The 22,454-nt window shown below is 50.9% G+C and overlaps 1 protein-coding gene across 2 annotated transcripts in view; it reads left to right on the plus strand.

The window, feature by feature from the left end:
* The first annotated feature begins 4,917 nt into the window (after positions 1-4,917).
* The window catches only part of BMP7 (bone morphogenetic protein 7), an 87,712-nt gene continuing 70,175 nt past the window's right edge, over positions 4,918-22,454 (plus strand). The window contains exons 1-2 of one of the 2 annotated variants that reach the window (XM_031433571.2): positions 4,918-5,139; positions 5,286-6,242. In XM_031433571.2, the coding sequence (XP_031289431.1) occupies positions 5,825-6,242 (418 nt within the window). In that variant the 5' untranslated portion in view covers positions 4,918-5,139; positions 5,286-5,824. The remainder of the gene's footprint in view (positions 5,140-5,285; positions 6,243-22,454) is intronic. The other variant, XM_010991604.3, reaches the window with a different exon arrangement.

Consider the following 22,454-nt stretch of genomic DNA (forward strand, 5'->3'; position numbering starts at 1 on the left):
TGGGTTTCGATGTTTGGGGGTGAATTTTCTAAACTGAGGGAGGGTGAGTTTATCAGAAGATCAGTTATAGCAGGAGACTCTGGAGAGAGTTAGGGTCTGACTTTGCCCAGAGGCAGGGGAGGGGCAGGTTCCCACCTCTCACTCCATGTTCCTTGAATAGTGGATTAAATAGAGCTGCTTAGAAATGCTTTCCTTTGGTGGTCTTTTGGCTTGGGGGCAAAGGGAAGGCTAGATAAGTCCTCCAAAACCAGAAGAGCCCTTTAGAAGGCCAGAGGCAACTAGATTCCAGAATCTGACTGGTAGATGGGTTTTCTTTGGTCTAACAGTTCAAAAACAAATGGAATCAGTTGCCAACAAGTACACACTGACAGTCATTACATATAAACCCAAATCTCCAGCTTCTCTTGAAAATTAAAACTATCTGGTAACACTAGAATCAAATTCCTGGGTGGCATCCCCCATGGTAATATGGTTTCCAGTTCACCCTGGTCCCCACCCATCCCCTGTTGCGTCTGGGCCTGGCGACCCTTGCTGCCTGTTATTCTGTCTGTGCTCATGGCCCCCTTTAGTGAAATTAGGAGGAAAGGGAGTTGTAACTTCAGAAATGTAGAACCTTGCTTCTCAACACGTAATACTCAGACAGCAGCGTCTGTCCCGCCCCCCCCCCCCCAACCCCGGAACTGGGTGAAAGTGCAGAATCTCGGCCCCGCTCCCACCGGCTGTGTGGGAATCTGCATTTTGATAGCTCCCAGGAGTTTCAGTGCAGTCTGGATGGAGAAGTGTTGCTTTAGGATCAAGCAGAGGAGAAAAGATCAGCTCCCGGATCATTAAACCACCAGATGGTGAGGAGCCTGGGCTGTGTAGACAGATGTGGCTTAGGAGAATCGTTCTGTCACGGATGAACAGTGTGAGTTTGGGCGAGGCACTCTCAGAATCTCGGTCTCCTCCTCTGTGGTCTCAGAAGCAGAATGGGCCCTTCTGTGTCAGAGGGTGGATGGGCTAAGGCAGAGCAGTCTTAGCAGGTGCCCGGCGGAAGGGAAATGCTTTGGGCTTGTCGGCCACTCTTATTCACATCTGGAAGGGAGGAAAGGACCTTCTCTAAAGCTGAACCAAGGCTAGTAAGTTCTCCAAACCAAATCAGATTTCCTCCATTCGAGGAAGAAATAAAAGCCGTGCTAATAATTAACAAAACCGCAGATCCCCACTAGCTGTTTGGGAGACCCTGGAAATCCTGCCTCGGGCATCACCTTTCTCTGGGGAGAGAGAGAGTCTTTCTGTCTGTGTTTTCCATTTGGAGCTGTGGTTACTGCCACGTGTGCTTAAGACTGATAGAAACTGTTTAGCATCTTACTCTTCTGTTTAAAAAAATTGTGCAGAGAAAGCTACAGAGTGAGAAAGCCTGCATCTCTGTCTGTCTCCAGTGCAGTGGAAGACTTGCTTGGAAACCACATTTAATGACAGGTGTGCTAAAGTCATTTCCCCTCCGGGGTCTATCTCTTTGCAGACAAGGATTTTAAAGCCTGTGCATGAAGAGGCTGTTGGCCCCCTATTCCCTCCTGGGGTCTGAGGCCCAGGTCATCAGGCCTTGGCCAGGTGGTTGGACAGAGGGAGCAGCCCCCAGGCTCCCTGCGCTGTGCGGGGCGCCTCCCAGGGAGCCCCCAGGCCTGCCAAGCTTCCTCCGGGGCAGATGGTGTAAGATCTGCCGATGAAGATGAGGTTCTCCCTCCTGCTGAATGTGCGTGTCAGCAGAATTCTTTTCTTCTTTTTATTGCTTTCGAGACATATGCTGACTTGGTCAAAATTGCTCCGGCAAGATGTGACTGATGATGTATGAAATGAAAACTCTTTACTCAGTGCTGGGAGGCCGGTGAGTGAGGGGTGTGGACACTCGGCCGGGGGCAGGCCAGACACAATAATACCCCTCACATTTCCAGGCCATCTTTCATCCGGGCAAAGCTGGCCCCAGGTGTGGAGCAGACTGAGGAGATCGGGTTACGGCCAGGGAGTCTAGCACTGGGTGCCCCAGCTTGGGGAACCACAACTGGGGGCAGGGCGGGGGGCGGTCTGCTGGGGAAATGAGATAGGCCCCAGGGAAGTTCCTAGGCCCTGGATGGCATGGGCGGGGGAGGCTGGGGGACAATGGGAGGGTAGGAAGGAGGGGATATCACCCTTTCCTCCCTGATACCACCCTTCCGCTCTGCCCTGCTCTCTGGAGCTCACACTCTTGCTCTTGCTCTGGATCTCATAGTCAGGAGACATTTGCTTCCCTCTGCTACGCCAAAAAGCAGACCATCATGAAAAGTTGTTATTTTTAAGCTTAGGAGGCTTTTCGGTTAACATATTTTCCTCTTCATCCAGATGGCAACTAACATCTATCAAATGCTTTCTCTGGGCCCCAGGCACCTTGCGAAGTCCTTTGCATGAATTGAATTCACTTCCCGAATCCTCCCTAGGAGACAGGCGCTATTAGTCCCCCCGTTATACAGATAGGAGAACCGAGGCACTGGGAGATTAAGTCCCTGGGACACGACTGCAAGTGGCAGGGCTGAGGTGTGAGACCAGGCTGCTTCCTCCCACTCAAGACTTTCTCTAAACAGTCTTGAAGCCTTTGCTGGTGGCCTCAGTTCTCAGACCAGCATCTGATGTACTCCCAGCTGGATACTTCTTGTTTGCAGGCTTGTATACATTCATTCATTCATTCAGCAGTCAAGCCAGTGTTCACTGGGGGCGAGGTGCAGTCTTGGGGACTCCTCTGAGGGAGAAAGCAGGGAAAATAAGAGCCCATTTGCTCCTCCAGCATGGATCAGAGGAAATATAAGGTTACATAGGGGGTGGTGGGGGTTCAAAGGGAACCTTGTCTCTTCCAGGTCTCGGATATAGAGAGCACATGGTCTCCAACTCCTATGAGAAAAGATGGCATCCCCGACAAAGGGTGGCAGGTGAGGAGTCTGCCAGATGCCTTTGGCGGGTGCCTGTACAGTCAGCCCTCAGTCCTCCTTTCTCTTTAGGAATTGGCCTTACTTATTACTACTTATTGAACAGGTGCTCAATAAATAGTACCTGGAGCACCTGCTGTGTGCCAGGCTCAGGTGAGGTGCACAGAGGTGTAAACTATAATGCTTGCTGCAGGCCTTCCCGTGGCCAGGGGAGGACAGGGCAGATGCTGACCAAGTGGTTGTTTCCAGGTATAGACTGGTAGCGCTTTCTGCGCCCACCCCCCACCCCCGCCTCACTTGGCTTGTTAAAATCTGCCCCCCCACCCCGCCCCAGCAAATATTTGACAGTGGATTAAAAAGCAGAGAAGGCTGCTGCAGAGGAATAGTGTTAAGATTTTGGAAGAAAGCAACCTCCTTCCTCTCAGCTGGCATTGGAGGTGGCATAGCATTTGCCCCTGGAAGGCCAGCCCTGGGGGGCACAGGTCGCTGTGAGGAGACAGAGCCTGGTGTCTTTTCCTCACTCTGCAGGGCCTGTGCACTTGCTGGTCCCAGGATGCCTTTCCCTGGGAAAGCCGTCTCTCTCTCACCCTTGCAGGACTCAGGTCAATGGCATCCAGCAGATCCCCTTCCCACCTCCCTCCACTTCTCCCTGTTTATTTACTCCTGTCACTTACAACAGGCTGAAATGATCTGGGTTGCACACTCTCCAGTGGCCACGGGACCAGCCAGCACGCCTCCCACGGCCTTAGTAGGTCCCTGTGTTCATTCCCACCCTCCACAATGCCCATCCCAGGTCTCTCCCTCTTGATCCTCTGGCTCTGCCTGGCTCCAGCCAGTGAGCATCCTTCCCTGAGACGATCAGTGGACAAGCGCTGCTTCGCCTCCGGCCCCTAAACCATATTTAAGGTTCCTGTTTTGTCTCTAGAAGATCAGGTTCCTCTTTCTAACCCTGGAGCTTTCTGCTTCCCCCAGGTGAGGCTTAGAACCCTCCCCCAAAAGGAACCCCCTGTCCCCAAACTCAACCCCTCTCTTTTCATCCCAAACTCCCTGTGGTCACCATCCATCTATCCCATCATCTGGGAACCACTGGTTTGTGAGTTTGCCTCCTTGGGGGCAGCCCCCAGAACAGAAGGAGGCAAGATTGAACTTTGACCCTGTAGTCCTCATTGCTACCCTGGGTCAAGTGTTATTTTGCACTGATCTTACAAATGAAGAAACTGAGGCTCTGAAGAGCAGTAGTTCACCTAAGGTCCCACAGTGGGTTCTGAGTTGTCTGGGGTACCTGTATGCCATGGCCAGTGTGAGCTGGGCCCCAGGTGGGCAGCTCAGTCATTTGCAGGATGAATGAATAAATAAAGGGAAGGAAGAAAGAAGGCCAGGAGCGTCTGGTGGGGTCTCAGGCACAGATGCTGAGAGGTGAACTGGACGCCAGGCCAGCTGCATGCTCCTCAGGCCAGGCAGGGGCTGGTGGGGAAGGTCAGACAGGGTGGGGCGGGGATATCTGGTCTCAGGCTGAGGAGTGGTTGGGGCCCCAAAGGGAAGGAGATGAGGTGGAATTCTCCAGCTCACACAATTTCAATCATTCAGCAAATAATGATTGTGCAGCCACTGTGGCTGCCAGGTCCTGGGTTCAAGTGCATCTGAGACAGCCCCGCCTCTGCCCCCAGGGAGCTCCATTTCTACTGGAGCTACAAGACAAAGAAGTCACAGTAATTCAAACAGTAATTCCAGAAGGTGGGAGGAGTTAAAGAAAATAAAACAAGTGTTTGTGGGGTAAGGAGGGGAAGCGACCTTATCTCCCCTAATCTGGGAGGAAGTGGCACCTGAGTGGCACCGGGAGGTGGAGGGTTGGCCAGATGGTGGCGGTGGGGAGGGATACAGGGAGGAAATTGAGTTGCAGGCAGAAGGACTGGCAAGTGCAAAGACAAGTTGGCAAGTTCGGGGAGGGATCAGCGTGGCTGGAGTAAAGGAGGGGCAAGGGACGGGTGGGGTCTGGTGCCACCTCCTGCGGGAAGCCTTCTTTTATTCCGACTCTTCCTCTACACTCCCCCAACTTGTTCTACCCCAGCCCAAATCCCACGGGTCCTGCTCAGGCCTCCTTCCTGTCCGGACTGCGGGTCCAGAGAAGGCTGGGCCGGCTCAGATTCGTCGCTCCGCATCCCCGCGGCGCCGGGCCCGACGCTGGGCACCCTGTGGGCACTCGGTAAATATTTGTAGAGCGCACTAGAAGGAATGAATGAACCCATTGGGCGCAGCTGGGGGGAGGGCGGGGCCGAGGGCAGGTGGGAGGCCGCCGGCGCGGGAGGGGCCCTTGGAAGCCCGTCCTCCTCCTCCCCCTCCTCCTCCCAGGCCCCAGCGCGTACCACTCTGGGGCTCCCGAGGCGGCCTCTCGTGCGATCAAGGGCGTGCAGGGCTTGCGGAGCGACCTGAGGCCCTTGCTCTGGGCGCCGGAGTTCGGAAGAGGAAGGGTCGCCGCCTCCCGAGAGCAAGAACGCGAGAGGAGCCGGAGGAAGGAGCGCTCGCTCGCCGGCCGCCTTGCTGCCTCCCCGGCGTTCGCTCTCCCGGCTCCTAGGTTTGCTGGCTGCTCCTCCCACCCGCGCCCGCCTCTTTGCTCGCTCACTCGCTCGCTCCAGCCGGTTTCCAAGCCCGGCGGTGCGCCCGAGCGAGTGCGGGGCGAGGGGCCCCGGGGCCAGCGCCGAGCCGGGGGCGGGGGTCCGGGCAGAGCGCAGCCGGCCGGGAGGGGCCATGTCCGGCGCGGGCGCAGCGGGGCCCGCCTTCAGCAAGTGACCGAGCGGCGTGGACGGCCGCCTGCCCACCTCCGCCACCTGGGGCGGCGCGGGCCCCGGTGCCGGGTGCCCGGAGCCCGGGTCGCGCGTAGAGCCGGCGCGATGCACGTGCGCTCGCTGCGCGCCGCGGCGCCCCACAGCTTCGTGGCGCTCTGGGCGCCCCTGTTCCTGCTGCGCTCCGCCCTGGCCGACTTCAGCCTGGACAACGAGGTGCACTCGAGCTTCATCCACCGGCGCCTCCGCAGCCAGGAGCGGCGGGAGATGCAGCGCGAGATCCTCTCCATCTTGGGCTTGCCCCATCGCCCGCGCCCCCACCTCCAGGGCAAGCACAACTCGGCGCCCATGTTCATGCTGGACCTATACAATGCCATGGCGGTCGAGGAGGGCGGCGGGCCCGACGGCCAGGGCTTCTCCTACCCCTACAAGGCTGTCTTCAGTACCCAGGGCCCCCCTCTGGCCAGCCTGCAAGATAGCCACTTCCTCACCGACGCCGACATGGTCATGAGTTTCGTCAACCTCGGTGAGTGAAGGCAGGAGGGAGGGGGTGCGCGTCTTAGTCAGGAGTCTCTGGGGCAGGGAGGGGGCCGCTTCTTAAACCCAGCCTGCCCATCTTTCCACTCCCGGCCGTTTGCAAAACGGCAGCGCCTGGCCGAGGGTCTCCCAGCCCCTGGGCCCTAAGTGGACCCCATACTGTGTGCGCCCCAGGTGGGACGAGCCGGGCTCATCTGGCCTGCGGGAGTTTTGGGGGAATAAGGACCGGTCTGAAACCCTCTCCGGGTTATGTCGGAGGCCGCACCTCTGGGGCTGCAGGCGCCGGGCGGGTCGCGGCTCAGTTCAAAGCGCGGGGCTCGGTCATGTGAGATGTGCCCGGCCGGCTCGGCCCTCGCTACCTGGATTTAAAGGGCCCTGCTCCGCGAGGCTGCCTTCCCGCCCTTTCTGGGCGCCTCTCAGCCCTGCCCGGCCCTGGCATCGCGGCCGTCGCACTCCCTTCCCCGCCCTAGCAAGCCCTACCTGTCCCCTCGTGGTGCGCCCGCCGTAGCGTGCTGCGCGCCCCGACCGCCTCGGGGCCCCTTTCCTGACCACTGGGCGCACCCCTCGCTCTCAGCTCTCCTGGCTGGAGCTGGGGAAAAAAACGTTGCCATTGCGACCTTTCTATTTTAAATATTTAATGATAGGTCCCGGGCGGGCAGAATCCATTTTCAGCGTTTATCACGTGTGGCGCGCAAACCACGGCTTTTGGCGACTGGGTAGCGAGAGATCTCCGAGCAGACGCCTCCGGGGGAGGCTGGGGGACCCGGCTTCCGACTGAAGTCGCGACGGCCTGGGGGACCGGAGGCTGGTGCTGCGGCGGGGGCGCGATGCTCCCCCTCCATCTGTGCACGCACATTCACCAGACTTGCTCAAACTAACCCCCGGCAGCGCGCTGTAGGGCTGATGATCAAATATTTGGCTTCTGAGATAACACGCCCCGATAGCGTTGTTTCCCCGACCCGCTTTCATTCTACAAGTGTAACTTGCGAAAATCCGAACGGAGTCAAGACAGCAAACTCACGTCCACCGGCGCTGTGTCAACATGGAAATAATGACCCTGAAGCCCCCCGCGGGACTCCTGGGGCGCGGATGGAAGGCGCGGGGAAGCGCGGATCAACCTTAATGCTTCCCGCGCCAGATAAGGTCCCTGGAGTTCCTGGGACGCCATTGTCTCTCCTTGATAATAGTCAAAAATCGAATAGTGAAACAAGTTTCAGCGAGCAAGGAGTGGGAGGTTTAGATGCCAAAATGACTTTAAGGAAGTTTAAATTATACTAGGCAGCCTGTTAGAATGAGGCAGCTCCATATGTCCTGATTTAGAACAATCTCCAAGATATATGAGGTGAAAAAAAGCAAGGTGCAGATCAGTGAGGTTACACATGTGCTTGTGTATCATCCTTTCCCACTGGAAGAAGACACCATGAACTGGAAATAGAATTTACTGGGAGGTGGGGTAGAACTGGGGCTGGGGCTTTAGGATTTGGGAGCTGGGGCCTGATTTTTCATTGTGTGTCCTTATGTCTGTGTGATTTTTTTTTTCAGTATGTGTTTATGACCTATACCAGGAAATAAAGAAAACCCCCAAATATGTACATATACATAAATTAATTAAAGCTGAGCTCGGTAGCCATCCTGCAGTCGAGGGTTAACCAGGGCCCTTTCTCTGGCTGGAGATTTATGCTATCTTGTGCTCTGTTGGGTACCTGTGACTCCCAGTGAATGCAGCAGGTCCTAGTGGCGGCCTTCAGAGCCTGGCTGAGGTCATTAAAAAGGTATTTGTGAGCCCTGGCTTCCGTGGAGGGCTTGCAAACCCAGTGCAAAAAGCACCCTGCTGCTTGTGGCCCAGCAGCACGGCCAGACCCAGGCTTCCCTCCTGCCAGAAAAGAACTTAAGTTGCCACCTGGACGCCTCTGGGAAACTTCGGGCAGGGCTGTTTGCTCCCCCGTGGCGGTGGTAGGAGCAAGCTGGGACTTGTTTGGGAAGGCCACAGCTGGGTGGTTTTTCTCCTCTGGCTGTACACGCACCTTTCAACCCGTTAGTCCCATTTCTTTCATCTTGAAAGGACAAAGACCGGCTTGTCGGAGCCTCTTAATCAGTCGGGCTGGCTTTGGGCTTTGTGGGACAGTCCTGACTTTCTCAGGTCTTGCTTTGTGGAACATCGCTCCAAATTAGATGGCAGAGTGGCTTTTAACAGAGTGCACTGACCTCGTTTTCTTTCTTTCTCTGTCCCTAAAACTTGAAGTAATTAGTTGGGTGAAGACCCAGACTGCAGTTTTGCAAGACTCTTCCATAGATGTGTCCAAGGTTGGCCTTCAATTTCTGCTCAGCAGCCACACGCACAGGAATAAATCGCCTATCCCTTCCATTCTTTTGGGGTTCCGGGATTTCTCCACAGGAGGGCCTGGGTGTAGCCGTGGGTTTGGAGCGGGGCATGTAGGAGACCTGCCTGGAAGCCGAGAGAAAGCACATGATTTTTTTCCTGGATTGCAAATCATATTGACCTGTAACATACGAAGTTTTGTAAAGGTGTGTTTAGTCTCACACGTTACCTAAGGGTGAGAAAATGTCATTTGTTCATATCCAGCCATTACTTGTTATGATGCAGCCGACCTGGGGGGGACTATTAGGGGGCCGTTGATGGAAATCTTGAAGGAAAGCTGACTTTCTTTCTCCACTGCCCTCCTCCCTCCCCTGCAGACCACTGCTGTCCTGCAGTGCTCGGGGGACTTCAGCTTGAATTCTGAAGGCTTTTGCAGACCTGGTGCGTTTATTCTTTCTTCTGTCTGCAGCCAAACTGGTTTTTGTTCTTCTAAGTCTTTCTCCTCAGAATTCAAGCCTTTTGCCAGGCTGAGCAGGATCTAAACTAGAGGGGGAACTAGAGGAGAACTTATGACAAAACCAGGCGCTGAGAATGAGGACCTCAGACTGCACCTTATGACAAAGACCAGCCTGTGCACTAAAGCGTGGGTAATGCTTGCTGAGCTGTTGGAGGGAGACTCACATCTTCCCAGCCTGGGCCCCTTAAGTTCAATGGCGAGATTTGTAAACCTGTTCTGATTAACAAGCCCCCAACTCCTCTGCTGTACACTGTACACTGAATTTTGGAATTTAAAACTTAAATTACCCCCCAGCAATGTGAGTTCTGCAGACTGTATCCGGTGGCGATAGCTCCCCCCACTCCCGCCCGCCATTCTTTCATTCTTTGGAGAAGTGTCCAGCATCCAGCAGCATCTTTTGGGATTTTCTAAAGAAGCTGGCTGGCAATTGGGGTGTGTGATCATGTTTATCTCTGGTCCAGGTTATGAAGGAACCAGATTTGTTTCATCTTCTAAGCCAAATTTAAAAACAGAGAGAAAGTTGGAAATCTATCATTATTGGGCTCAGTGTATAAAAAGTGGCTTTTGTTAATGTAGCTGCCGGGCAGGGAGAAGGCCGTTCAGTTTTCCTTTTATTTTATACCATCTGGCGATCCTTTTTGTTGACAAGTGTTTGGCATTAAGATCTCTCCTTTTGCCCCTTAAGAACAGGCCCTACCACTGTAGAGTATTAGAGAAAGATTCTGTTACAGTTTAAAAATTTCCTTCAGGGAGTGCTTGCAGAGGGAGCCTGGGCTGCAGGCGTTTGCAGCTGTAACCTGGCTTGTGTTAAAATTTGGAAGGGGCTGTTCCACATTCCAGCACTCGGAGCTCCGGCCCTCACTGGTAAGCAGCCAGAGGTTAATATAGATGTCACACAGCCTTTCCCCCTTCTTTCTTTCTTTCTGTCTTTCTGCAGAGTGCCTTCGCTACAGGAGTGCGCCAACAGCTGTGTTTTTAGTAACCCTTTCAAAATCACTTCTTTTAAACCTCATTTTCCTGCTTATATAAATCAAAGATCTTCTCCCCACCCCCCTGTCCTCCCAAGGATATATGTGACCCGGATTTGAACTTTTTTTGATCTTCTCTGTATTTCCCCTCCGGAATCAGAGCAGGTTAAGGCCGTGCGAGCCCTGGGTGCCAGCTTGCGTGGCTGTATGGGGGTTTGATTCCAGGGTTGTCATTTCGGTTGTGGGGTGGCCCACTGAAGGGGTAAGGGAGGAGGCCTAGAGAAAAAGTCATCCTGGAGCAGCAAAGGGGGCACTCCCTGAACGCACAGCTTCTGCGATGCAGCGTGTATGAACTTCGGGTCGGGGCCTTCCCTAGCGTCGAGGCCTATCAAGTCTCTGCCGAGATAAACACAGCTGGCCCGCGATCCCCTGACCACCGGCGTGCCTGCGATGTGAGCGAATATCACATGTCTGCTGAGCGCCGAGACAAGTGATGACTTCATTCCAGGGAGAGCCTCGTCCAAGTTGATTGATCACCCCTATAGCTTTCATATCTTCTTTCTCCCTGTTAGGTAAGGTCATATTTGGCCCATGGCAAGAATCAGAGTGTCTTAATGCTCCCCATCTCCACCCTTCCCCAGCCTGCCCATCCATTTAACCAGCAGAATATTTTGAATGGAGAGCCCTTCGCACCAGGTGGCTGATCACGTTCCTTTTTTTTTTGCAGTCGCTCTTCAGACCTAGCTGGGGGCTGTCGACCTGGCCATTTTGGGGCAGGCCGCTGCGATGCTTCACCTAAATGCACTCTGGCAGTGCCACTGGGGTTAGGGCACAGGCAGGGATGTGTGGGACCTGTCGTGTTATTGTCAGAGGAATGTGCAGATTAGCCTGCAAAACGTGGTGGCGGTGGGAGAGCGCTGCAGCTGTGTACACTTATTATAAAAGATTCAAGTCCCACTGGTAAAATCAATATATTGAATTGCATGACCCTCTGCTTTTAATTAGTTTAAATCAAATGCGCCGGTGCCATTTTGCCTCCTCTCGCCTTCATGGGGTGAGGAAATACCAATATTTACATAGAAACTGTTAATTTGTGGTGAAAATGATAACACATTTAGCTTTGCACACCCAAATTGCTCCAACCTGATGGCTCCCAGATCAGCGTGGAGTTGAGCGGTGACGTCACCTGGGCGAGGGAGCAGGGCGGCGACGTCAGTGACGTTTGTTGCCTGGACCCAGGATGTGGTCGCAGGTGCCGGTACCTGGGGGTGCAGTGCGTGAGGATGCTAGTCTTTGAAGAAATTTTTGCCTTTGCGAGCCAGATATGTCATCATCCACCCCCATCATCTAAAATCTTTCCTTTTAAGCATTCTTATAAAATTGTGAAGCGAAGCGGCAGCTGCCTTTTTGGTTGTTTTGAGTCTGTTCTCCCAGCATGCTGGGTCCGTTGTACTGGGCAGCTCAAGGCACAGTGCTTTATTTATTCCAGAGCTTCAGATGCTTTTCTTTCCAATTCCTGAAACAGTTTATAGAGGAAGGGGGGTGCTTTCACTGCAAATGATCCCATGTACAACCACAGCTATTATGTGAACCGTCCGGTATTAGCTGTGTGTTCAGCTGCAATTGAATTCTGGGTTTTGCAGCAAATGGCATTGACAAATAATCTTTGACAAAAATGTGACTTGGTATTTCTTAATATGGAACAGATATTTCCCGGTTAACCTTCTGTGGCGAAAAATCGCTTGAACCCTATGTGAAATGGCAGTGCGGATGAATACCAGGGCTGCCACTGTGTGTTCCCCACCCCCCACCCCAAAGTGGAGTGTTTATGATTTGGGGGGATATTAGCAGTGCATGAAGCTTGACACTTACTTATGTGGAACCCAGAGTAGCATGTGCGATGCCGTCCTTTCAACATTTGTGTCGAGAGGCATTGCTGGGAGCCGAGAAAAGCCTTTGCTGATCCGCGTGGAGTGGATTGAATTAATGACAACTCGGAGAGCACCAGTTTTAGGGTAATTGCTTTATTGTTTTGGAGCCAGGGTGCTTATAATCCGGTTCCTGTACAAACATGTTTAACGTGTGTTAATGCATTTGCAAACCAGAGCCTCTCAGCACAACCCTGCTTTTCATTAATTGATGTCGGTAGCATGGTACAGTATTTCAAAGAGCTGGCCAAGTATAAACTGTGTTTCCAATTTCCTTCCTTTCCTGTGTTTGGAATGCCAATGTTAATTTGTTCCCATGCAGGAGCGGGGGCTGCCAACTGCGGCTTTCTATAAAGGGCTTCACAGTGAAGGCTTCCAGCCCTCGCTGATGCTTGGGGCTGCCTGGCCAAGTTTCCTGACACTTTGCAGCTAATTCTGGGTGATATATGGAGTGGGGGGTTGGGGGGCTTCACTGCCGTGTAACGGAAGTTCTCGGTGACAGCAGAGGGTGTGACTTGGCAAGGGAGAATGGAACGGGATCCATGCTAATTCTGTTTAGACACAGCTTAAATCCATGTGTCTGCTTCCACTGTGGTTGCGTATTAGCTGTGTGACCTTGAGCAAGTTAGTTAACATCTCTGAGTTTGTTTCTTCGTTTTATAGAGCTGGATAGTCATCCTCTTCTCCACAGATCTTCCTGAAGACAAAAATCATATTTCACATGTGTAGAGTCTGGCACACAGTAGGTGCACAAGAAATGGTAACTCTTTTTTTCTGTGGTGACCAGGTCACTATTCACTTTGGCATAATAGTCCAAATTTTAATTTTTAAGTGTTTAACCTTAAAATACTGAGATTAAGCCACCCGTGTTATTTTAGAGATGCAAAGAAAATGACCCCGAAGATAAGTGTGTGTTTGCGGAGGGGCACACATAAATGTGTTTTCCTCCTCTTTCAGAGAGCAGTGAAATCTGAGTGAGCACCCCAAACCCATCTGAGGGTAAGTAGGGTCCAATGCTGACTTTCTCTAGATTTTAGCATCTCTATTTAAAAATTTTACTCCTAGGGAAACTCAAACTTGAGTAGGGGATATGTAGGAACTCTCTGTAGCGTCTTTGCAACTTTTGTCTAAATCGAAAATTATCCCCAACTAAAAAGTTTTAATTGCAAAAACTCGCATTACTGACGTATTTCTTCCCACCCCTTCCTGGAAGGTGGTCAAAGTACAAATTGTCTTTTCCTTCAAGGGAGTGACAAGCCCAAAGCACTCATTAACAGAGCAGCACAACTTCCCCACTTTTTACTGGAGCAGGTGCAGGACTACCCACCCGCCCCCCCCCCCCCCCGCTCCCCCAGCCAGGGTTAGGCTACAACAAAGCCCCATGCAGATCCAGTGCCTTTAGAAGCCTCTGGAGACCAGAGGACAACAGAGAAGATCTCCAGGGCGTGAGACGAGGGCCGGGCTTTCTCACCCAAGGCTTCCCATAAATTCTCTCCAGCCCTTTCTGTACTATTTGAAATCTCTGACTTAGCAAGTATTAAGGGTCCCCGCATCTTTGAGGTCATGTGTTATTCTTTCACGTCTTTATCTCCCCAGAGTAGCTTTCAAATTTCAGTCCTTTGTTGTCTGGCTTAATTAAATTTGGCTGTGAATAAAAACTTGCACTGTTTCCAAAATTGAGACCTCGCATGTTTTTAAACATTGGAGAGAGGCCTGTACCGTCTTGTAATGCTGGCCTCTCTCGCTTTCATGTAGTTTGGGGAAAAAAAAAATCCAAGCACTTAGCACGACACTGAGTCGGCCTAGATGGTCCCTGTGCTCATCTACCCAGCGATTTAACAATGCGCTCAAAGGCAGGCGAGTTATTCTGCGGTTTCGATGACTTGTGCTTTGGCTGTTGATAAAGGACTCTCTTCTTGACTGTTTTCTCTTTCTTACTCTCCTGCCTTCGCGCTGCTTCACAGAATCCTCCTGGCACAGGAGGTGCTCAGATGCTGGTGGCTTGCTTGCAGGGAAGAGGTGATGTTCTGAGGCCCCGTCCTCTGAGTGTTTCTTTCATCTTGCATCCCCCCCTAGTGAATTTTTGAGTCCGCACCCTAAGTAGAAATACATTGTATCACTACTCCTGTTTTGGGATGGTTTGCACTTAAAACAAAGACTGAAATAGAATTTAAGTAGGAGGCACAGAAGATTAAAAAAAGAAAAGCAAAATTCTAATGTTCGTGAATACACATTTTAATGAATTCATGAATTATTAGTTAATGCAAAGATTACCATTTTAATTCATTAGCAAGACAAATTTGATTTTGCTACCACTAAAATTTTGAAGGTAATGGGATTTGATGCCTTTCAGCAATCGTGGTTCAACAGTTTGGGATCAGTGAGCTAAAGGTCTGGTCCTAAATTTCGATTATTTTGATCCTTCATCTAGTCAGCATCAATAAAGTTCACAAGGAACCCCACAGCCTCGGTAGCTTAAAGCCGCAGGGCTTTGCTGTTCCCTTGGTACGGCTGCATCATGGGTTGGCATCGCCAGGCTGCCACCCTCCCAGATGTCACCAGTCCCCGTCCCGAAGGGAGAGACGGGGACTTGTGCACGGGCTCGTCACATTTCCAGCTAGAAGTGACCCAGACACTTCTGCCCACATTTCATTGGTCAGAGCTAGTCTCATGGTCAGATCTGACCCGGGTGGGGGAGGAGTTGGGAGATTACAGTTCCACCCCAAGCTTGGAAAGGGGAGCACCTGAAGGAGCCTGGGAAATTGCAGTAGGGACAGCCACACTGTCCTAGGCCTAGCCTGTCTCACAAGGTAACACAATGGAAAACGGGGCAAGTGAATTGTTGACTGAAACATGATCTGTATTTTTCGATCTCATCCACCAACTGTGCAGAGTTTTGCTGAAGCTCAGCTAGTAAATTCCTGTCGTCCCTGACGTCCATCAGTTCTTGAAATTCACTTGATCGTAATTATAACATTTCCCGCCCTGTATCCCGATGGATCCCTTTTGCCTCCCCTGAGGGCTTGCACCCCATTGGGAAGACCAGTGTTTCTAGAAGCTTCCTGATCACTTCGGTATTCACGTGGTTCAACAAGAATAACCACTTCTTTCCATTCCCACTTGTAAAAGGACTCGCCTCTTTAGGACTTGTCTTTCAGCAGAAACAAGCTCTCAACTGCACTCTGGTGCACTCCCCGGAGACTTAAGGAGCCTGAGTCTGGGCCCAGCTCAAGAGGCGCTCGCCCTGGCTGGCGTGTGTCCGGGCCGTGCGGGAGGCTGCCTTGTTGGGAAGCCTTGCTTTTTCTTCCTGGGCTTCAGGGGCCCTTCCTTGTCCAGGCAGAGTCTTGTAAGGCTGAATTGAGAAACCGAATTTAGAGACTCTTTCATTATCTAAATGCATCACTAAAATAAATCATAGTGATAACGTGGGAGGGTTGAGATCTGTCTGTAGCAGTAATGGATTTATAACGGCCTCCCGTATCAGGCTCCTTATTTAATTCTCTCAGGTTCTGCGAAGCAAGTCGTATCATTCCCATTTTAAGGAGTAAGAAACGGAAGGGCCCCGAACTTGCAGGGCTGGGAAGTGGTGGGATTGACGCTGGGATCCCACTCTTGCTGAATGTAAACCCCTTCACTCTTTGCCCCTGGCACCGTGAAGGTGTGTGAACCCGGGAGAGGGGGCACATGAGGTGGGATTGAGATCACCATAACAGCCTCCAACCCTTGACCTTGACTTTGTGGTTCTGTGCTCTGAAGAGGAAGATAAAGGTAAACAGCACACACCTTCCTTTTCCATTACCCATCCTGCTTGTGGTGACCACCCCTCCCATCTCTATGGCTTAAAAATTACTGACAGGGCAAAGGGCCCCGAGTGCCCATGTCCTGGGGCACCTACAGGCACCCGCACCTGCTTGCTGGGGAAATTCCAGAGGCAGTTAGAGACTGACATTTTAATAGCAATACCTTAAGACACTGTATAGAAAAGACCATGGAGATGGTTTTCCCCATGGGTACCAGAAGAAATATTGCATGTGTTTGTAGTGGTATAAAATCCCCAGCAGTCTAAGTGTCCCTGAGCCAAGGGATTGAGACGTACGTTTGTAAACCAGAAGGGAATGCAGAGACTCCTTCATGTATCAACATCGACTCAAAACAGAGCGTCAAGAGGCAGAAAGCAAGTTGTAGAAGGATGTTTAGGGCGTAAGCATTTGTCACTGTGTCAAAACAGACAGGAGCACCAGATAATTCTGTATGTCATTTGTGATGTGGTTACACTGGAAACACGGGGAGCAGGACTCACACCTGCAGCCTTTGGGAGGCAGGGAGGGGTTGGGACTGGGGAGAAACTTTAAATAAACTCCAATGGTTTCAATCAGGTTTTCTTAATTTTAATAGTAAGAAACCATTAGGAAGTGTAGTGTGGTATCTTGGATTGGATCTTGGAACAGAACAAGGACAACAGTGGAAAAACTGGTACAAGCTGGAAAAAAATCTGGAGTTGGGTTAATAGTAACACATCGATGTTAATTTCTCAGTTTTGACAAGTGTCCCACGGTTTCGGAAGACGTGAACCTTGGGGGAAGTTGGGGGAAGGTGCACGGGAATTTCATACTAACTTCCTGTAAATCTGAAGTTATTCTAAAATAAAAAGTTTATTGAAAAAAAGAGGAAGCAGCTATGAGATTAACTCCTGCTAATTCTTAGTTGTGGGTACCTGGATATCGGTTACATTTTCCTCTGCATTCTTCTTCCCAAGCCCCAGCGAACCAGAAACCCGTCCTACTGGAGACAGGAGAGTCTTGGCCGAAAGCTCAGCCCTAAAGTGGCTCTTGCTGGTGTGGCCCCCTGAGGGACCATCTTAGAATGCAGTTGGGGTATCACACCCCGAAGGCCAGTAACTCATCCATCTACAGACCCACGAACATGATGGGGCCTCAGCCAGCAAATGCAAACCCCGCGCGGCAGTGTCCTGAGACCTTTAAAACTCTTTCTGCCTCCATTCACGAGATGCCTGTATAAAGTAGTCCTCCGTTTATAAGCAAGAAAGAGAGGGCGGGGAGTGTCGCTTTAGGTCTTTCGATTTCCCTCTTGGTCCTGAACTTTGTAAAATGCGCCCCCACCGTCTCCTCCCTTCTCAAGTTCCATTTTCTAACTGACTTGACCTAACATTTGTTGAGAGAGAAGCCCTTAAAAATGGCAGTGGGGCCTCGGAACCTTTCAGGGCTAGTAAATGTTTATAGGGTGGAGGCACTGGTTGGTCATTTCCTTTAGGAGGAAACAATAAATGAAGCTACTTGCCTTATACCTACTCAAACCCTGAGCTCCTAATTGTCTTAATACACTGGTGGGGACGGGGGGTGGGGATGGGGAAAGGAGATCCAGAAATCTCTGCGTCTCCTGTGCTTCAAACACCCTAGGGACTTGGAAGTGCCCTTTTTGGGTAGGGCTGGAGCAGGGTTTCCCAGTCCTCCTCACTCCTGACACTTTTAGCCAGACTGTTCTCTGTCTTCTGCGGCACCCTGTGCGCTGCAGAATGTTGAACAGTCCCTGACCTCTGCACACTGGCCACCAGGAGCAACCCCCAGTGGTGACAGCCAAATGTCTCCAGACATCGCCAGACGTGCCCCGGGCGGGGCAGAAGTGCCCCCAGTTGAGAACGACTGGTTTAGGGTAAACTTTCCTCAAACTTGGACATTGATTTGAGAGCCTTTGCTTCAAACCCATCGGCCCGTGGCACTGAGTGGAGAAAGCTGTGTTTCTAGGCTGATGGATTGTTTTCCGGTTGAAAGGAAGACAGATTGCAATCAAAACGTGAGCTCTCTCCTGGGAACGCAGCCCTGCCTGAGCCTGAAACACCCTGGAGACGAAAATGGAGGTCAGATCTCTGAAGAACAGGCTTCACCTCCTGGGAACCAAAATATTTTTACTGCGCCTTTTGCCTGAGGATACTAAAAAATTATTAAACGCACACTTGGAACCAGTCTCTCTTTTTTTCCTCCCCCAACTTCCCTCAGGAGGAAATAGGGCAAACCTCTCTCTTACCTGGTTCCCCTCCAGCAGGTGACTTGCTGGGGGAGGGGCGGTGAGCAGAGAAGCTGCATTTTCCATCTCTCACTGCAGCTCAGAGCTGCGTAGCAGGGAGACCTGCTGATTTTTGTACAGCCCGTGAGCAAGAATGATTTTTACATTTTTTTAAAAGGGTGATAAATAATCAAAAGAAGAATACTCCATGATGTGAGAATGAGATGAAATTCAGACTCCAGTGTCTATAAAGCTTTACTGGAACTCGTTTTGTTTGTGTTTTGTCTGAGCATCGACAGAATTGAGTGGTTACAATAGAGACAGCACTTTCTCCAAAGCCTGGAATACTTTTTACCTGGCCTGTTATAGAAGTTTGCTGACTCCTGCTTGAGATGGTCTATACCCTCTACCTGGGGAAGGGTAAATAGTAAAAAAGCCTGAATGTTACCTGCCCCTCTTGCCCTCTGCAGACACCCAGTGACATGCCGATACCCTCCCTCTTCCTGATGTCAGAAGGGGTTCCTCCGAGTTTGAACAAACTGATTCAAACAGATTTCTCCTCTGAAGACTTCCTGGCATCTTTAGCGTGGGGCGTGCAGCACCAGTTTCCACGAATACTGCACAGCTTTTCCTCAATTCGCTTCATCCCAGCAGCCCCATCTCCCATCTTGTTTTTTTTTTAAATTCTCCTACAACATCTCAGGTGGTAGTTAAGACGGGCTGTGGGTTGGACATGAATCTAAATCCCACCTCTGCTCCTTGTTAGTTTTGTGACCTTGGTCAGGTTATTAAACTCTGGGTCCCCATTTCCTCCTCTGGGTTATGCTGGCGCTTGTCTCCTGGGCTGCTGTGAGGATCTGTCCCCTGCGCAGAGCTGAGAGGAGGGCTGAGCACGGTGCCCCATCATGCTAGCGACTGGCAGTGATGCTGGTGCTTGCCCCGCCGAAACTTGGACTGCTCTGGAGCTGGCCTGCCTGTGCAGGTCCTGAGTGCAGCTCGCCTTGGCATCTAGGGATGCACTGCCTGGCTCCTCCTGGGAATGGGAACAGGGTGTGCACCTGTCCCACCGGCTGAGCTCTGCTTATTTGGGTCGGGGTGGTCTTCCTTTAGCTGGGATACCCCGTGGTGAAGCAGGAAGCTGGTCTCTATTGACGGGGCACGAGGCAAACCAGGAAGCTGGCTTTCTTATTCCGAATCCTGTTATACTAGAAAGTTGCCTCTTGCTGATTATAATCTGTGTTTACTGATGCAGAGTTTTAAGGAAACACCAAACCGTCAGGACTAGCTCTACGTATGCCCGCCAGCTTAGGGTACAAACAGCCCCTCAGATTTAGACACTTGACTGTGAGCTGGCCTGCTCTTTAAAAAAAAAAAGGGAAAAAAAGGATGAATAAAAATTTCCAAGTAGAATGGTTTCCTTTTCTGTTTCTTTTTTTTTTTTTCTGAACTCTGTTTATGTCAGACTTATCAGGGTAGCATGTCCTGTCCCCTTGCTTTTTGATACGGGCAGCTGACATTTCTCTGAGTGAGGACCCGCCCAGGCCAAGCATTCATCAGACAGCACGATTTCCACATTCATCTGTGTGTGTGCGAGAAAACTGGGGCTCAGGGGTGACCAGTCACTTGCCCAGCTTTGGGGACAGCAGGTTTGTCTGGCTTTGAGTCCCAGGTCACACACTAGTGCAAGGGACTTGAAGGCATTCGAGTGCACTGGGCCCCAGGTTCTGTCTCGGTCAGCTTGGGCGCGCGTAACGAAACACCACTGCTTGGGTGGTGAAACATCAGACTTTTACTTCTCCGAGTTTTGGAGGCTGGAAGTCTGAGACCGGGGTGCCTGCGTGGTTGGTCCTGTTGTCTCTCTGGCTTGCAGTTGGCTGCCCTCTTGCTGTGTCCTCACGTGGCCGAGGGAGCTCTAGCCTCTTCCTCTTCTTACAAGGTCACTAATCCCATCATGGGCTCCCCCTTCATGACCTCAGCCTAACCGAACTCTGTCTCTGTATGTTAAGTCCCTACTGCTGGTTTTTTCCTCCAGATTGCAACTTCTCCCGTGGCACACACGATGAAACAGTTGGCTCAACTTTAGTGCCATATTGTACCAAAATACTTATTTTTAACTACTAATACCACCCTCATGAACAGGAAATGCTACAAGATACATACCTCCCAAAGGCTGCTCTTTGCTTCTGTGGAGAGGAATGATGCCTCATTTAGGACTTCTAAGTCACAGTACACCTGCCTAACAGTGGCTTCAACATTAAAAGCATGTCATTATCTCCCATCACAGCAAGTCTTAAGGGAAGTGATTCCCAGTTTGGGGTAGCAGCTCAGTGATATCATCCAGGTATCCATGAGCTTTCCACCTTATCTTCACCGTCCTCAAATTCCTTATGCCTGTTCCCTCACAGTTACAAGAGAGCTGCTGCAGCCCCAGACATCACATTTTCGTAGAATCTTATGTTCAAGGCAAGAGAAAAAGAAAGTGTCCAAGAAGCGTTCCTCACTTGCCTGCCTCTTGGCTTCCTAGAAGTTCTGTAGAAGACTTCTCTTTGAGTCCCCTGGCCCAAACTGGTTGAGAAGGATGGGAAACTATGAAACTGGCCTCTGGCCACACAAAGGGGGAAAATGTGGGGAAGGACAGTGTGTTGGAAGTGTTCATTGGGTGGCCATATTCAAATAATCTGAAGTTATTTCTCTCTCCCTTTTTGTCATTGTCTGTGGGGCATATGGTTGGATTTGCACAAGTTATTTGCACATGTGATTTGGCTCCACTATGCATTATGCACAGATAAATAGGGAGCCTAAGCTACTAGTTTCCAAAGTCTTCAAATAATCGTGTGCCACAGTGAATATATGCAGAAGGTGAGTTACATGTTGACATTAATTCAACCAGACCCTCTGCAGCCCCTGGAGAGGCTTTTGTTTCTCTTTACACTCAAACCTGTGAGCACGTACACCTCTAGCCCCGACTTTGAGGACTGCATGGGATTCCAGCCAATAGCCAGTTGTTTGCTGAAAACAATCTTTTATCACCATCTCCTTCGACAAGTGACAGAAGTTCTTGAAAATGACCTGAGAAGGTCAGAATCTTTGTCCCCAGAAGGAAGCAGAGGCCAGGCTGGGGCTTGGTCTGAGTCCTGCGTGTGGGACAGGTGGCTCCTGTTTCCTTCTGGGTAGAGGATGGACAGATGGAGGTACTCAAGGCATGTGAAGAATCCGTGTCATTGTTTGCTCACCAAGGGTGGAGAGCTGCTTGGAGGGAAGGCCTGCCGTCCTGGGAGAGCCCTGCTTGTTCCCTGAAAGTCTGTAAAGACTTTTTCTAGTGGGTGGGTGCTGGGCAGGTGGGTTGCTTCTGCTGGTTTCCAAGAGAGACTGATGCGAGGGGTCCGGGTGTATCCTTAGGCCCACTGGTTGCAAGAGGTGATCGAGGGAAAGGAGGTAGACGGTATTTTCAGGCATTGTTTCTGGGCAGTGTGTGAACAAAATGACACGTAACAGAATTCTTGGTTGCAGGCAAAAATATATACAAATTCAAACTAGTTTAAGGGGTGAAAAAAAGAAAATCAGTGCATTCCCAAGCCTTGGGAAAGGACACACCAGCAACTAGGTGTTCAGCGAATCCAGGGGTGATTCTGTCTTATCTCTGTCATTGCACAGCCTCCCTCTTACCTCTCTGCCTCCCTGGTTTCCTCTGCTACCCTGCTACCCTGCCTGTTGGGAGAAAGATGGCCACCCACAGCAATTTGAAGTTACAGTTCTCTGGCTAGCCACTTACCTGCTTTGCCAGCTTCCCTAGCAGGTTGGGATAGCTGCAGGATATTGTTCTAGCCAGTGAGACACAAGAGGAAATCTGCTTGGAGTAGAAAGGTGTGGGAGATGGTTCTGGAAAATATTTTGCTTCCTGATAAGTGACAGGTCTTTTCTTGTCTTGAATATGGTTCTGTTGAGATGTGATGTTTGGAGCCATGGCAGCCATCTTGTGACCATGAGACCACACGCCTAAGGATTGAAAGTCAACACGCAGACAGTGGCAGAGTAAAAAAGACAGAAGAAACTTGAGTTCTTGATGGCATGGCTGAGCTACTGCACCCAACTGAAATTCCTGGAGAGGAACTCTTAGGCAGCTTGAATTACATGTTCACTCATGAACCAGTTGGGTTTAGAAGGTAGATCATGCTACATAAATAAGGTTTCTGTGAGTCAGTCTCTGGCCCCTTGTGGCTGGGTTAGGGGATTGGGGTTGTGTATACTATCCAATTATAGCTATGTTAGCCATTATAATAATAATCTTTTTTTCATTATAATAATAATCTTAATAGCTAACATTTGTCAAGGGCTTACTATGTGCCAAACACCCTTTATCGTCTTTGCCTATATTTCTTATTTAATTTTCATAACAGCCGTTTCAGGTGGGGGCTATTATTATCCTCCCTGTTTTACAGGCTGGAAA

The sequence above is a fragment of the Camelus dromedarius genome, chromosome 18 (assembly GCF_036321535.1).
Source record: "Camelus dromedarius isolate mCamDro1 chromosome 18, mCamDro1.pat, whole genome shotgun sequence".
In the NCBI taxonomy this organism is placed as follows: Eukaryota; Metazoa; Chordata; class Mammalia; order Artiodactyla; family Camelidae; genus Camelus; species Camelus dromedarius.